General features: G+C 45.8%; 1 protein-coding gene across 2 annotated transcripts in view; it reads left to right on the forward strand.

Moving 5' to 3' along the window:
• LOC117432620 (beta-1,4-mannosyl-glycoprotein 4-beta-N-acetylglucosaminyltransferase) overlaps window positions 1-10,767 on the forward strand; it is a 32,489-nt gene extending 21,722 nt beyond the window's left edge. For both annotated transcript variants that reach the window (XM_059020563.1, XM_059020564.1), the window contains exons 2-3: window positions 4,675-5,047; window positions 8,019-10,767. In XM_059020563.1, coding sequence (XP_058876546.1) covers window positions 4,676-5,047; window positions 8,019-9,371 — 1,725 coding nt within the window. In that variant the 5' untranslated portion in view covers window position 4,675 and the 3' untranslated portion in view covers window positions 9,372-10,767. The remainder of the gene's footprint in view (window positions 1-4,674; window positions 5,048-8,018) is intronic.
• The last annotated feature ends 6,733 nt before the right edge of the window (window positions 10,768-17,500 follow it).

Raw genomic sequence — 17,500 nt, forward strand, 5'->3', positions numbered from 1 at the left:
TTCACACAGAGAGTGGTGAGGGGATGGAATGGGCTGTCTAGTCATGTTGTTGAAGGAGACTCTTCTTCACACAGAGAGTGGTGAGGGGATGGAATGGGCTGTCTAGTCATGTTGTTGAAGGAGACTCTTCTTCACACAGAGAGTGGTGAGGGGATGGAATGGGCTGTCTAGTCATGTTGTTGAAGGAGACTCTTCTTCACACAGAGAGTGGTGAGGGGATGGAATGGGCTGTCTAGTCATGTTGTTGAAGGAGACTCTTCTTCACACAGAGAGTGGTGAGGGTGTGGAATGGGCTGTCTAGTCATGTTGATGAAGGAGACTCTTCTTCACACAGAGAGTGGTGAGGGGATGGAATGGGTTACCTAGTCATGTTGTTGAAGGAGACTCTTCTTCACACAGAGAGTGGTGAGGGTGTGGAATGGGCTGTCTAGTCATGTTGCTGAAGGAGACAGTTTTAATATGAAACCTGAAAAGTGTGAAAATACAAGAAAAGCAAACTCTGAACCAGGAGTAATGTCAGGAAGCGTGAACGATCTTAATGTAAGCTGTTCAGCAGTCTCTCTAACAGGTGTGCTGTGTGATGAGCCTGTTGGTAGCAAGGTAGGGCTAGAACTTGTTTCACAGCTTCACTTTTTTTTTCGGCCGACGTGTTGGTTCAGAGTGCTTTATCACGCCGTTGTATTGAAAAGCTACCTGTTTGAGTGCATTTCTGTGAAGTCTAAGGATATACACACAAGCTGGGGTAGGTCTTCGTACATCTTCTCTATTGCAATACATGTGAAACACGTTGCTGATGTTGGTCTATTTTTGGTGAGCCTTTGATATTTTGTCGATGCATCAGAAATGAAAAGTGTCCTGTGTGATATCTGTGCTTTACTAAGAGGATGTGTGTCTGTGTGCTGTGTCATATCTGTGCTTTACTAACAGGATGTGTGTCTGTGTGCTGTGTCATATCTGTGCTTCACTAACAGGATGTGTGTCTGTGTGCTGTGTCATATCTGTGCTTTACTAACAGGATGTGTGTCTGTGTGCTGTGTCATATCTGTGCTTTACTAAGAGGATGTGTGTCTGTGTGCTGTGTCATATCTGTGCTTCACTAACAGGATGTGTGTCTGTGTGCTGTGTCATATCTGTGCTTTACTAAGAGGATGTGTGTCTGTGTGCTGTGTCATATCTGTGCTTCACTAACAGGATGTGTGTCTGTGTGCTGTGTCATATCTGTGCTTCACTAACAGGATGTGTGTCTGTATGCTGTGTCATATCTGTGCTTCACTAACAGGATGTGTGTCTGTGTGCTGTGTCATATCTGTGCTTCACTAACAGGATGTGTCTCTGTGTGCTGTGTGATATCTGTGCTTTACTAGCATGATGTTGCTCCTCAAACCTAGACATTTTTTCAGCGGTTATGTGTGTATTGAGTGGGAGTGGGAGTGGGGGTGGGGGTGGGGGTCGGGGTCAACTTAACCTATTGGTTCTCAAATTGGGCATTGGGACCCCTTGGGGGTGTCACGAAAAGGTCACAACCCCTCCACCTCAAACAAACTTACATGTATGCAATTATTCTTATTAAAAATAAGGGGCAGCAGTGTGCAGTAGTGGTCAGGGCTCTGGACTCTTGACCGGAGGGTCGTGGGTTCAATCCCAGGTGGGGGACACTGCTGCTGTACCCTTGAGCAAGGTACTTTACCTAGATTGCTCCAGTAAAAACCCAACTGTATACATGGGGATCTGTATGTAAAAATAATGTGTAAAAAATAATGTGATACCTTGTAACAATTGTAAATCGCCCTGCATAAGGGCGTCTGCTAAGAAATAAATAATAATAATAATAATAATAATAATAATAATAATAATAAAAATAGCATTTTTAAACTGATTCAGAATACTACAATATATTGTAATTGAGATATGTTTTGTTTCTACAATAGCGTAGCTAGACTTGGTGCTTCAGTACAGTAAAGGTGTATTTTCAATAGTGGGTTCAGATGTAAGTCACTGTAAGAGGAGCCCAAGAAGACAGACGTTTGAGACACTTTAAATGAGGGCTGTGAATTTAACGCATGTTAATCCTTTGCGGTCCGTTCATTCATCACGTCAGGCGCGTCGGGTCCAATTTATTTTCACACTTGCAGTTTATTTTAGACGCGCTGTTTAAAAGTATTTTATTTCACAGTAAAACAGGTTTGCATGTCAACAGGACTCTCAATACTGCTTCTCCAGCCCCTCTCCTTGTTCTCTGTATTTATCACATACCTCTTCATAGTCGTGCGTACCGATAAATCATCTCCTGATCGCTCGTTTCATCACCAAACTCCTCGATCACGCGATCCGAGTCGTTATTTTATTACAGTAACATCTCAAAACGCTCTGCAGGTGTCTGTGATGTTCTCCGAGCGCTGGATGCAGAAGCAGCTGTATTGTTTGTGTATGTTCGTGTTATCTATGTGGTGTCGGGTCAGTATTCATGAGATACACCCCATTTTTCGGCTTGTCTCGGCTCCTGTCGGTCTCACTCGGCCATTTGAATGGTTTTCTCGGCCTTTTCCAGAGAAAAAACGACTAGAGATCTGTTTTTTGCGTCTTTTTGATGATGTCGGACAGGGTCCAACATTGGACCGGAGAGGGAAGATTGCCATGTCGAACCAGGTCCCACATAGGACCGCAAAGGGTTAATCCACTGTCTTGTCCCGCTCAGCATACCGGGACTCATGTCCTGCTTCACCGTTGTAATACACTTGGATTGAATAAGCATTCATTCATCGTGGAAAGGATATAAAATGAGTCACATGATTATGTAGCAAAGCACTCAAACTGAAGGACTTGTGAATGGGAAGTTTATTTAAAAAAACAAACAAATAAGCACCTTTTCTGATGGTTCAGTGGATAGAAAGAGGGTTACTTTGTATCTGCTGTCAAAGTGAGTTCCAGTATCACCAGAAGGGCATCCAGTCTGCCCATCAGTTTCGAAATTGAGGTTCACTGCAAACCCATGAACGATACTGCAAGTCTCTCCAGCGCTGTCGGGTGCTGTAGACAAGTTAACATTGTAGCTTTGTTTTATTTCAATAACCACATTTATTAGTGGGGCTTGCGAAGCAAGAGTTCCAACTTTAAATCTTCAACCTCCTTCTTCTTCATATTATTATTATTATTATTATTATTATTATTATTATTATTATTATTATTATTCTTTGGCACGCTACTCCTCTTACACCGTTTAAGCTACAAACGCCGTTCAAACTTTAAAACGTGTAGACCGGTCTTGAAGAGTGTGCTTGTGTACAACTTTTTGATATCTTTTATACTTTTTAAACTATTAAGTTTTTGTCCTTTTTTTGTCCATCTTCATTCACTTTAATGGGACTTTTTCCCCCATTGTTTAAAAACTCCCAGACTTCCAGCATTATATTTCCTGTAAACGATGTAACTTTTGACACAAATCAGCTGCTTTGAACACTTTCCCAACAAGTAAGACAAAAAGTGAGAGTATACGGAATCTTCCTCTACTTCTCTGCTATTCAAATCTGAAATCAAAACAGAAATAACTTTTACCAATCAAGAGGTACACCTGTTTTAGTAACCGCATCAACTAAATTTTCTCGAACTTTTTATAAACAACTGAAATTTTGACCACTTTCCCAACAAGTTAGACAAATACTTAGAGGAAATGAAATCTTCCTCTACTTCTCAACTATTCAAATCTGAAATCAAAACAGGAATGGCGTGTACCGATCAAGAGGTCCAGCTGTTTTAGTAACCGCATCAACTTCTTTCAGGAGGCTGCTTCCCGCTGTTGAATTAACTGCCATAGAACTTTGAGAAATTTCAAATTCTCGCACATTCTAAGCACGAGACAATCAGTAAACAACGTGACTTTTGACACAAATCAGCTGCTTTGACCACTTTCCCAATAAAGCGAGCCCCACAACTGTACTGGTAAAGTTACCATCTAGTTTATAAACAATATTTACAATTGTGGAGGACATAACCGTTACTCAGTGAATGTTTTGTTTTATTAAGGCAATTTGAAGTCGTTTTTAATAATTTAAAATTATTCTTGACTTAAACAGCAATCTCTCTCTCTCTCTCTCCTCTGTGTCTGTCTCTGTCTGTCTCTCTCTCCCTCCCCCTCCCTCTTCCTCCCCCTGTCTCTCTCTCCCCCCCTCTCTCTCATCCTTCCCCTCCCTGTCTCTCCCCCTTGCCCTCTCCCTTCCCCACCTCTCCCTCTTCCCCTCTCCCCTCCCTTTCTCCCTTTCTCCCTCCCTCCCTCTCATTCTCTCCCCCTCTCTCCTCTCCCTCTCCCCCTCTCATCCTCTCTCCCCTCCCTCCCTCTCCTCTCCCTCCCTCCTCCTCTCCCCTCTCCCCCTCTCTCATCCTTCCTCTCTCCTCTCCCTCTCCCCATCTCTCTCCCCCTCTTCCTCCATCTCTCTCATTCTCTCCCCCTCTCCCCTCTCCCCCTCTCTCTCATCCTTCCTCTCTCCTCCCCCTCTCTCCTCTCCCTCTCCCCATCTCTCTCCCCCTCTCTCCCTCCCTCTCATTCTCTCTCTCATCCTCCCTCTCCCCCTTTCTCTCTCCCCCTCTCTCTCTCTCTCTCTCTCTCTCTCTCTCCCCCTCCTCCCCTCTCTCTCCCTCTACCTCTCCCCCTCCCCCCTCTATCTCCCTCTCTCTCTCCAGGATGAAAATGCGACGTCACAGAGTGTTCTTGTTGTGCACGGTGGGTCTGTGTGTCATCTCCTTCCTGCATTACTACAAGGCCCTGCACTACGTGTCCCTCCTGCGAGAGCTGTCCGCCCCGTACCCCAACATCAAGTCCTTCATCATGGCGTCGGGGTTCTTCTGGAAGGACGGGGACTCCCCCCTGGCCAGCGTGGAGCCCGAGCAGGCCCCCGAACTCCTGCGCACCCCCCTTTACGACATCCCGCTGGCTCACCACCTCCACGCCCAGAGAGAGGAGAATGAGCCAGCGCTGGGGTTCAAGGAAACCAAACCAGTGGATCCGATTCCAGTAGAGCGAGGAGACGCCCGGCTTCCACACCCCAAACAGGAGGTCTGTTTATTTATTTCAGAGTCTGCGTTAACTGTGGCTTTACAAGCTTCAGTTTTGTTTAATGTTTAGATTTTGTGTGGGACATTGTACTGCAGTATTATACTTTGATTTTAGCATTGCAGACTTTTATACTTCAAAATACAGTATAATAGTAATAATAATAATAGTAATAATTACACTATGTAACACAATTTTTGTTCCTGGGTAGTAAGTGTTATTTCCTAATTGCTTATGCCTCAAAAGTATAGAAAATGGCTATTATTCCCCACAAACTTTGCTTTTGTGACCAGGACAGTGATATTTTGAAATTTACCTATTTCCAATGAGAAAACGGGCGAATTTGTGTCTTTTCGTTCACATAAAGTCAGAAAAAAACAACATATGAATCCAAATTAACATGTATTTATACTAAAGTAATACAAAAATGACTACAAAAGATTTAGAAGTGAGTAGTTTTTCGAGATTTACGATTATACTGTAAATCACTTTCACGAATCAGCCCCCAAATGTAGTCTCCCATCATGTTCTCGTTATACTGTCCTTGGTAGCGGCGTTCAAAGTCCAGTATATCCTGGTGGAAGCGCTCGCCTTGCTCCTCCGAGTACGCTCCCATGTTCTCCTTGAATTTATCAAGATGAGCATCAAGGATATGGACTTTGAGGGATATCCTACAGCCCATTGTGCCGTAGTTCTTCACCAGAGTCTCAACCAGCTCCACATAGTTTTCGGCCTTGTGATTGCCCAGGAAGCCCCGAACCACTGCGACAAAGCTGTTCCAAGCCGCTTTCTCCTTACTAGTGAGCTTCTTGGGGAATTCATTGCACTCCAGGATCTTCTTTATCTGTGGTCCGACGAAGACACCGGCTTTGACCTTTGCCTCAGACAGCTTAGGGAAGAAGTCTTGAAAGTACTTGAAGGCTGCCGACTCCTTATCTAGAGCTCTGACAAATTGTTGGGGTCCACCAGACAAATTGTTGGGGTCCACCAGTGGCTCCCACTTGACGTTGTTCCTCCCCACAGAGAACTCGGTCCGCTGTGGCCAGTCCCGCCTGTGGTAGTGCGCCTTGGTGTCCCTGCTGTCCCAAAGGCAAAGATAGCAGGGAAACTTGGTAAAACCGCCTTGGAGACCCATCAGGAATGCCACCATTTTGAAGTCTCCTATGACCTTGATGCCATCTCAGAAAAATGCAGATATGTATCCACTTAGGCAGCTGGAACTAAACTGAACTGGTGGGCTTAAGGCCCCTGTATGTATACTACTATTTATATTACTGGAAAGTTCTAGAAAGTTCTAGAAGTTACTCCAAGTTTACTCAGCACTGAATCTATCTGGAATGTTCTGGAAAATAGGTAAATTTCAAAATATCACTGTCCTGGTCACAAAAGCAAAGTTTGTGGGGAATGATAGCCATTTTCTATACTTTTGAGGCATAAGCAATTAGGAAATAACACTTACTACCCAGGAACCAAAAATAAATAAAAAATTGTTACACGGTGTTAATAATAAGGAGAAATCTGTTGCCCATCTACAGCTATGGTCAAAAGTTTAGCACCACTTAGAATTTTAAGAGACATGTTTGAAAAAAAAATAGAGTAATTGACATAATTTTGATCTTTTATCTAACATCATGTAACCAAAGGAACTACAAAATGATATTGCAAAAGTCTACTGGAAGCCATAATAGTGGCACAGTATTTCACGTGCTTTCGAAATGTCACGTTTCCCTTTTTATTTTTTTTGTCATGAAGTATAGGGGAAGCCACACAGCGTTGTGTAATTCAAGAGCTTAACGTGACATTATTCAGCAGGTTTCATTCGACTTTCTGAAGCAAAATGAGTTCATTTACGGCCAGAGCCTCGTTCTCAATCTCAAAACGTTTTTTTTTAAATTGCCACATTCAAGACTGAATCAGAAACTGCATTTCAGGAACCTTGAAAACCACACTTCCCAGTTCCCATAATAATATAGAACTGGCTGTGCCGAACCGCAGCGGATCCTGACAGCGTTACAGGCTAAAAGAATTGAATCTATTCAGTCTTGAACAAAGAAGACTACCTGGCGATCTGATTCAAGCATTCAAAATCCTAAAAGGTATAGACAATGTCGACCCAGGGGACTTTTTCAACCTGAAAAACAAGGACCAGGGGTCACAAATGGAGATTAGATAAAGGGGCATTCAGAACAGAAAATAGGAGGCACTTTTTTACACAGAGAATTGTGAGGGTCTGGAACTAACTCCCCAGTAATGTTGTTGAAGCTGACACCCTGGGATCCTTCAAGAAGCTGCTTGATGAGATTCTGGGATCAATAAGATACTAACAACCAAACGAGCAAGATGGGCTGAATGGGGCCTCCTCTCGTTTGTAAACTTTCTTATGTTCTTAATACCACTTATCCTCTTCACAATTCTTATTGTATACTGCTGTACGCATATTCAGTCGCTTCACCACTTCATCATACTGACCTGCAGCTCTAGTTGGTCATATGTGGGTAGCAGTGTGGAGTAGTGATTAGGGCTCTGGACTCTTGACCGGAGGGTTGTGGGTTCAATCCCATGTGGGGGGGACACTGCTGCTGTACCCTTGAGCAAGGTACTTTACCTAGATTGCTCCAGTAAAAACCCAACTGTATAAATGGGGAATTGTATGTAAAAATAATGTGATATCTTGTAACAATTGTAAGTCGCCCTGGATAAGGGCGTCTGCTAAGAAATAATAATAATAATGATGATGATGATGATGATGATGATGATGATGATGATGATGATGATGATAATAGTAAGCCATGGCAGGGGGTGTACGTTACTCCTGTTAGTTGAGAATGGGATCTAATACTTTTTCAACTTTTCAGTTTGGATGTGAGGAAAAGAAAGCATGCTTTTTAGAAAAAAAAAACTAAATCAAAACCTAATAATCTTTGATGAAGGCTGGGAAATATCTGAGCACTGAAACATCTCCATTCCTCCGCAGGTCTTAAACCTGGATCCCAACGCGCAGCCTCCTGTTGTGGACGTCTCTGAGAGGCAGCGGCAGAGAGCAGCCGCCCCCCATCCGGGTGCTCCGGAGGCGATCTCCGACCTGCACAGGAGAGCCTTCGTCCTCCGAGACCAGCCAAACACCTACTTCATCCGCACCAAGGCCGGAGCCCGCTGCTTCCGCCAGGGCACAGAGACGGCAGAGAGAGAGGGGCACAGCCCCGTTGCCAAGCCAGCGCAGCGCCAGCTGCTGTTCAAGGAGGAGGAGCAGGAGGGGGCCACAACGGGCCCCAGGCTCCCGAAAACGAAACGCGGTCGGAGGTTGGTGAGGTGCGTGTGCCGGCCCGGCTGGCACGGTCCGTACTGCGGGGTGCCCACGGTGGTGCAGCACTCGAACCTGCCCACCAAAGACAGGCTCACCCCCAGGGAGAAGCCGCGGCGCACCATCAACGCCATCAACGTCAACCACGAGTTCGACCTGCTCCACGTCCGCTTCCACGAGCTGGCGGACGCCGTGGACGTCTTCGTGGTCTGCGAGTCCAACTTCACGGCCTACGGCGACCGCAGGCCTTTGCATTTCCTGAAGCAGCTTCTGAACGGCACCTACGACTACGTCCGACACAAGATCCTCTACGTGTTTCTGGACCATTTCCCCGACGGTGGGCGGCAGGACGGCTGGATCGCGGACGATTACCTCCGCACCTTCCTGACGCGCGACAGCGTCCAGCGGATCCAGGGACTCCGGCCGGACGACGTCTTCATCATCAACGACGCTGACGAGATCCCGGCCTACGAGGGCGTCCTGTTCCTGAAGCTGTTCGACGGGTGGACGGAACCGTTCGCCATCCACATGCGCAAGTCCCTGTACGGGTTTTTCTGGAAGCAGCCCGGCTCTCTGGAGGTGGTGTCCGGCTGCACGGTGGCCATGCTTAGGGCGGTTTACGAGACGGACGGAATCAAGCTGAGGCGACGGGAGTACTACACAATGCCGGGCTTCCGCGCCTACGAGAACGAAACGGGGCACATCCTGGTGCAGTGGTCCCTCGGCAGTCCCGTCCACTTCGCGGGCTGGCACTGCTCCTGGTGTTTCCGGCCCGAAGGGATCTACTTCAAACTGGTCTCCGCTCAGAACGGAGACTTCCCTCGCTGGGGGGACTACGAGGAGAAGAAAGACCTGAACTACATTAGGGCCCTGATCCGTACGGGAGGCTGGTTCGACGGGACGGTGCAGGAGTACCCTCTGGCCGACCCAAAGGAGCACATGTACGCCCCCAAGTACCTGATGAGAAATGCAAAGAAATATCAGTACATGTTGAGAAACCCGTACAGAAGGGAGGGAGGGGGGTGAGGCACGGGGGTGAGGCACGGGGAAGGGACACAAGCCCACCCTTAACAAAAAGAACAAACAGACACTCCCCAGAGAGACGAGAAGTGTCCGGTAGAGGAATCTGAGGGGGTGGGGTTTACGGGCGACGGCTCTGAGTTTTAAATTCTTTTGAAGGGTTTAGAACTGCCAGGCGTGTTTGTTTCAATTCTTGTGATCTTCTCCGTCAACTTCTGTCAGTTTATAACTAGACTGAGAAACCACTGATAGAAAGAGGCCTGTATGGAGTTTAGATTCAGAACCAACACAACTTAACTAGTTGAGAATTACTAAATATTACAGCATGTTATCATTCAAATACCCCATTCAGATCATGGATTTCGCTTCAAATAAAAACTGACAGCAGTCTGTCTTCGTGAAACTGAAACCACAAACTCAGTCCGTTTTTATCTGCTGCTTCTATGAGCAAGGAGTCCTGGAAATTCAGGTAGTCCCTCGACATGACCAGAGATAGTAGGCTGAAATCAAACGAAAGAGGTGGAGTTGACTACTCCTGTTATATCTCTGAAGTAGTTGCTGGAATCGACATCACCACAGTGCTGAGGGTAGCGAGAGAAATGAAGGAACCGTTTTTTTCAACAGCTTGCTCTCTCCTCAATTCTAGACGCGGAACGGTACGCGGATCCAATTCAAAGTCCCTTATCACAGATGTCTCCAAACTCCAGGCCTGTGCGAAATGATCAGCACACAGCAGCTTCAGCCCTCGACAGTCGTCCTGGGATCTTTAGATAACGTTGGGTAGCAGGAGTCTCCATCGGAGAAGCTCACAGTCAATATTGAAACAACGATACACTTTGGAACTTTGTCCGGTGGAGTTGAGCAACTCTGGTAAAGGGCAGTCCAAAACAAACAGCTTGCATCAGTTAAGAGGTGAAGGGATCGCAGATTTTGAAGTTGCTTCTCAATGGATTTAGTTGACTTCTGGTTTGCTTGTATAGACACAGGAAGTTGATTGCCACACCCCCCTTAACTTTTTCTCTCCTGGATTTAATGGGTATCCCACAATCAGATTCTGTTGAAAATTACCTTCCGTTGGCCCATTTTGAACTTCCTGTGGAAGCAGGCACTGTTGACATGCCAGTTTGTGTACGTCGACCAGAAGCATTGTTAAGGGGTGATTTCAGCGGCATGACTTGTTTTCCTTGACAACGTGGGCTTTTCACAAGATCTGAATTCACTTTAGAAAATGAAGAGACGGTCTCCGACGAAAGGGAAAATTAAATTAATTTCCTTGTCGTGTTTTTAATTTTCTGTTTCATACTCTGAGTGCTTCTCTACTGATGATTCTGTTTAGATTTGCTGGTCGTTCTCAGTCCAGTGAAAATGCTTCAGTGCTGAATGATCTTCAGCGTACAGCTGTGGGCAAAAGTTCTGAATCGCCTACAGACATAATTACAAAAAAAAAAACTATGAACATCATTTAGCTCTATCATTTAACGTCATGTAATCAAAGAAACTACAAAACGAGATCGCAAGTCTGTATATGGAAAACTATGTGGAATTCAAGAACATTATTCAGCAGGTTTCATTCAACTTTGTGAAGCAATATTAGTAAATTCTGTTGGGTGATGGGAAACTGTTTGACCACAGCTGTATAAGGCTTTTCAGAAGCTGTGTTTTTTGCTGGGATAGTTATTAAGTCTGATAAATACCCTTAACAGTTTCCCCACAGTAAAGGTTTGGAAAAGTGTAGTAAAACACACACTGACTGTGGTCAACTATGATAAGATTGCTGATCTAAACAGAAACAGAGAATATACGATATTAAAACAGAAACCAGTTGGGCTGCGTGTTTTGAAGTGGCCTAAGCACTGGTTTTCCTTTGAACTGGGAGCGTTCAGGGTGGACTTTGGTCCCGGGAGTAATTATTTTTATTTTACAAAATATTTCTACTGATTTTGATTGTATGTTGTCGTGTTTTGTTTTGTGCTAATTTATTGTGACTCTAAGCCTGGATTTAAAAAGGGAATCTTAAGAAGACTTCTGTCTGAAATGACGGAGCTCAAAGAAGGGAAAATAAGAGGTTCGCAGACATCGATGTGAGAGCTTCTGAGATCTGCGGGACAGCGTGGAACAATACCAGGCGTACTGTACGGGCTGTCACTGTCTGTGTAAGACATGACATCACAGCTGCTTTTTCATATTGTATCCAGAGACATTGAACAGGGATGAGACACTGTGATGCAACATGTGGAATGTGTGTGTGGGTGTGTGTGGGGGGGGAGGGGGGGGGGGTTTAATGAACCCTTTATCCACGGGGGAGGGGAAGGAGAGATGAAGGGAGAGAGAGGGAGGGAGAAGGAGAGGAGGTGAGGGAGGGGGAGAGAAGGATAGGAGATGAGGGAGAGGAGAGGGAGAGAAGGATAGGAGGTGGGGGGGAGGAGAGGAGAGGGAGAGGAGGAGAGGGAGAGAAGGATAGGTGGTGGGGGAGAGGAAGGGAGGGAGAAGGAAAGGGGGAGAGGGAGAGGAGGGAGAAGAAGAGGTGGGGGAGAGGGAGGAGATTGAGAGAAGGATAGGAGGTGGGGGGAGAGGAGGAGAGGAAGGGAGGGAGAAGGAAAGGGGGAGAGGGAGAGGAGGGAGAAGAAGAGGTGGGGGAGAGAGGGAGGAGAGGGAGAGAAGGATAGGAGGTGGGGGGAGAGGAGGAGAGGGAGAGAAGGATAGGAGGTGGGGGGAGGAGAGGAGAGGGAGAGGAGGAGAGGGAGAGGAGGATAGGTGGTGGGGGTGAGAGGAGGAGAGGAAGGGAGGGAGAAGGAAAGGGGGAGAGGGAGAGGAGGGAGAAGAAGAGGTGGGGGAGAGAAGGATAGGAGGTGGGGGGAGAGGAGAGGGAGAGAAGGATAGGAGGTGGGAGGGAGGGAGAAGGAATGGGGGAGAGGAGGAAAGAGGAATAGAGGGAGACAGGGAGAGGGAGTTGAGGGAGAGGGGGAAAAAGGGAGAGAGAAAGACAGGAAGGTTGGGGCAGCTGTTATTGTTATTGTCACCACTTCACAGCACTTATTATACAGCAGTGTGCACGGGTATTACAACACCCCACTGCTTCTGTAGTTCTGATCTGAAAATCAAAGCACTGAAAATCATTGTCAAGCATTGTCAAAACATACAGGTTACTGATTGGCTAATTTTTGATGACTTTAATAGGCAATCGATTTCAAATGGTAAGAGAAAATGAACACAATAATAATAATAATAATAATAATAATAATAATAACCACGAATGTTAAAGTTTTAAGTTGTAAAATGCACTATGCTTTTTAAGTTAAGTAAAAATGCCTAATTAAAGCACAAAGTGGTCTGACGTTTTCACACACGAGCACCTGGTGTTTCTGTATCACTGATTAATGAGCGGAAATTGAAATTCTCACACCCAGAGGGTTTCATGTAGGTCTAATCTATAAATATGGCTTCTGATTTTCAGTTTTAACTGATAAAACCTGATAAAACAAATGAAATTGGTGGATAGCCAATAAACACTGGAAAAAAACTGTGGAAATGGTTCATCAATTCATGTTGACTTTACCCTTTTCCCCCATTAAAAAATAAAAACCTACTACAAAAATAATAAACGCATTTCCCAGTGCTGCTGGGCAATGTCCCGCCTTCCTGACTTGCATCTATCAGTGATTCGTTCTGAATACTTTAAACCCGCCCCCAACTAATGAGTGACAGCCCATTCCTGCATTTCTATTGGAGACTCCACTTGAGAGATTTAAAACGAGCTTACAATCAGGATGGAGGCTTGTTAGCGGGATTTCAAGCTGTATTACAGTTAAGACACAGAGGATTTGAAACAGAATTGTGACGAAATGTACAAAAATGACTCCAGAGAACACCCCCAGAAGAATGTGCCGAGACCAGAGGGGTTTCACTGTGGAAGACAGCACAGGAAAGAAGGGATAACTTAAGTACCGAAAAATACAATTCATAAAACCTGAAAAACAGAAGCCCTATCTATAAAGGATGGCAAATCCTGAGGTGTTCTGATGAAGTTACTGCGTTGCTTGTAGGACTCTCCTTGTAGGTGTGTAACTTGTTATGCGAGACTCCCAGCATACCTACAACTGTACTGTATCATTACTATTGAGAAGTGTGCCTCTCCCAACATCTGTACACAGGCTCCGAGGCACTGGAGGTGTGCCAGACTCCCAGTGCTGACGGCTTCATTTCCACCCAGTGTTCATACAGATCGCTGGGAAGCAGTTATCACTGGTAAAGGGTTCAGTAAAGCCGAGAGGGTCTGGGCGGTACTGCCAAGCTGTAGTCGATTTGTGATTTTGCTCGGCAGTCTGGATGACTCTCTTGGGTCCACAGTGGACAGGACTTTTGACTGTCTGGTGTGGAACAGAGTCCCCTCCCAGGATTAACGCTGTCTGGACAACATCAGACCGGACCCTGCAGCTACGTTAGGAATTGATTGCAATGCACGATGATGTGTCCTTCCAGAACTCCTAAAGCAAGCTTCACGCATCTCCGTGTGTCACTTCACACGACATGTACAGCACCGGGCAAACATTTAGCATCCCCTAGCATTCTCTGCTTGAGACAGCATTTAAAAAACTATATGAACATACAGATAGTGGACAAAAAAATGGAAACCCCAATGTAAAGTCACTCAACAGGGCGTTGGACCGCTCTGGTATCCCGCTCTGTGGAGTTCTCGTCGGACCGTTTTTTGATGAAACTGGCCGCTCGCGCCCCAGGTTGAAATCCGCAGTCAGTTGATCTGCAGTCGCTCACCTGTTCTGCCTTTGCGCTTGGAATGAACGCACGGATATCACGATCCTGGAGTATGCGCTTCCGCCCGCTGTTGCCCTTTGCTGATGATGTCATTCCCTCGGAGTTCCATGCCACGCCTTAGACACCGCTGCTCGTGAAACATCAGCAAGTTGAGCTGTCTCGGTCACTGAAGCTCCTGCCAAACGCACCCCCGACAATCACCCCTCTTTCAAAGTCACCGAGGTCTCCTCTTGCAGCCATGCTAGCCAGAATTCTAGGCGACCAGGCCTGTCCAGCATTTTTATACCTGCCCCTAAGCATGCTGGGATGTGATTTGCTTAATTAACGCGTGAGCCACACCTGTGTGGAAGCCCTTGCTTTCAATATACTCTGTGTTTACCCAGGGGTTTCCATTTTTGTGTTCAATACCCGTTCAGTTTTATGAAGCGAAACTGCAGTGATCTCACTGTGATCGGATCGAGCTGGGTTAGAAATTGGGGGCTGATCCAGTCGACCTTGTTGATCCCTCCCTGCAGGATCACGCAAAGCCCAGAAAGGCGGGGCTAGAACAGGAAGTGTGCAGAAATGACAGGACGGAGGTCGAATGAATGAAATCAGTTCGTAAAACCCTTTTGAATTGTTTTAACTGTTTTTAAAAAAAGCATTTAACCTTCGATAAGTATAGAGTGAATACAGCAATATGGTACCCTTAAAGACTAAGTGGGTATGATACTAACAAGGGGGGCTCCAGCATCAAGTCTAAAGAGTAGCCACTAGCAATTCTGCAAATATATCTACTGTATATTATTATTATTATTTATTTCTTAGCAGATGCCCTTATCCAGGGCGACTTACAATTCTTACAAGATATCACATTATTTTTACATACAATTCCCCATTTATATAGTTGGGTTTTTACTGGAGCAATCTAGGTAAAGTACCTTGCTCAAGGGTACAGCAGCAGTGTCCCCCACCTGGGATTGAACCCACAACTCTCCGGTGAAGAGTCCAGAGCCCTGACCGCTACTCCACACTGCTGCTGCCCTACATTTTATTTTGTATGATACCTCTATGAAGGAGCTCCCTTCCTCATTAGCACTGCCCCTGAATTCGTTCTGGGATGCAACGTATTGTACTGAGCGTTTCCTATCAGTCCTCGTTGCACTAGTCTCTTCCTAACACTCGTTGCACGAGTGTTTTCAGCCAGGATACATCACAAACCAGCAGCCGTGCCCTATTGAATTTCTACCCTGCTTCATACTCAAGAACGGTACAGCTGACCTGCTCCCTCTGCTTGACAAATATATTATTATTTGTTTATTTAGCAGACGCCTTTATCCAAGGCGACTTACAGAGGGTGTGTGAACTATGCATCAGCTGCAGAGTCACTTACAACTACGTCTCACCCGAAAGACGGAGCACAAGGAGGTGAAGCGACTCGCTCAGGGTCACACAGTGAGTCAGTGGCTGAGGTGGGATTTGAACCGGGGACCTCCTGGTTACAAGCCCATTTCTTTAACCACTGGGCCACACAGCCTCCTTAGAAATATATATCCTCGTGTCACCTTCAACTGCAAAGGCGGAGCCAAACTGCGACATCACAATCGATCAATCAAACCCAAACCTATAATTGATCTGGACGAGTCGATCGAGAATCAATTCTCGTTTCCAATGACGACCTGGCAAGAGGCTCACAGCGAACATCAAACACAATAAGAACTAAATAAAAATCATAAAACCGAAGCGACTCAGCAGGTCGGTCAGCAATGAATCCAGACCCAGCGGCTAAAAACAGCCTCGGATACTAGCTGTTCCGATTTGAACGTTTGTTCATTGGGCAGCTGCAAAGTGAAATGAGTGACGCCCAAAAACTGTCGCTCCCCTGCGTGGGAGCAAACGCAACCTTGCTGGATCGTAAAAGGCGCACGATGATTTCGCCGTGTGAAGGAATTACCCACGATGTGTTGGGTTGTTTTCCAAGCTGTCTGAACTAAATGCGTGTGCATACTTCCAACAGGAAACGCATTCTGTCCTCATTCTAGGATGCCTGTAACCCTATCAAAGAGGACGGCTCCTGTTTCTGACACTCGTACCCATGTTCAGATCGAGAGAATCTAGGCTAGGAGTTTGTCTCGCTAGCTGGTTTGCTGTGTTGTTAACCTGCGGCGTGTTTGACAGAACAGTCTGTTTTGTGGGTCAGGTTTTAGGCAAGTGCCAAACACCAGATCCTCTATTTGTTTGCCAATTCCTTGAAAGCCTTACTGGAGTTTATTGCTGGTGAGAGAGGGGTTACGCAATTCAAAACGGATACAGGACGCCTGCAGGGAGAGTTTGACCCAGTAGGAGGCGCTGTGGAGCAGCAGTAATCCTGCGTTCCACACACAAGGAAAGGTCAGTTTTCCATTGCAGTGACTCGTATATCACATGCAGACTTTGTGTTTGTTTTCAGTCTGTATTTAGAGTCAATAGCCTGTAAATGCGAGAGCTGTACTCTTTGGTCGAGCTGTTGTTTATGAAGGAAGCTCTGTGGTATTTGTGAAAACCTTACAGCCTTCCAGATCTTCATTTCGAAGGGTGGTTTTGTATACAATGTTTTTGTTTGGAGCACTGTTTGTTTCGATGCACTGAGAAGGGGTTTGATCGATGTTCTTTTTATATATCGGTTTAATTTGACTTAACTAACGTTAACATGGAATTAAACCCGGACATCGTCATTAATTGGGGTGGGGGGGTGGGTGGGCTACTTCAAATATCTACCCCTATATGGGGGGGCGAGGGGGGTTGCTGGACCCCCAACACTTTTGTAAAGTTCCCGGTTAACCTGCGATCTTTGAAATCGACGAGGAAATCAGTTTATGGGAAAGTAATCAAGCACTTTGTTTTTAAGGAAGTCTCTCGGAAGTGGTGTTTTGGGATTGCAATTAGCAATCCATCTGGAGTAGAGACGGTCCGAATCTGTGGAGGAGTGAATTCGCACCCCTCCAGGGAGCCGCCATCTTCCGCTACATCATCATCAGAATTATCACACACGGACCGCTAAAGTGACCTGGAATACATGAACTCAGCTGCCCGGTTCTAGTTTTGTGAAATCGACAGACGTTGTGTCTCCTTTTAAGAAGTAGGAGTTCATAAAGGCTGGAGTTGAGGGTTTGAAAACGTGACCCAATGAGAAGTCTTGTTTTTGTTTGACAGCGTATAAAGATTTTACTGACAAAAAGGCCTGATATGTTACATTGGAAGTGCTTCGCCTGTAAAGAGTTTGATAGTATGTTTACTTGATTTCCATTTTTATCATTCAAATACTAAACAGGTAAGATGCTCCCTCAGCAGGTTACAGATTCTCTTCAGATTTCCGCGGTTCTGTGCAGTTTGGGACGGCCTCT

Source organism: Acipenser ruthenus, unplaced genomic scaffold (assembly GCF_902713425.1).
Source record: "Acipenser ruthenus unplaced genomic scaffold, fAciRut3.2 maternal haplotype, whole genome shotgun sequence".
NCBI classification, from domain to species: domain Eukaryota; kingdom Metazoa; phylum Chordata; class Actinopteri; order Acipenseriformes; family Acipenseridae; genus Acipenser; species Acipenser ruthenus.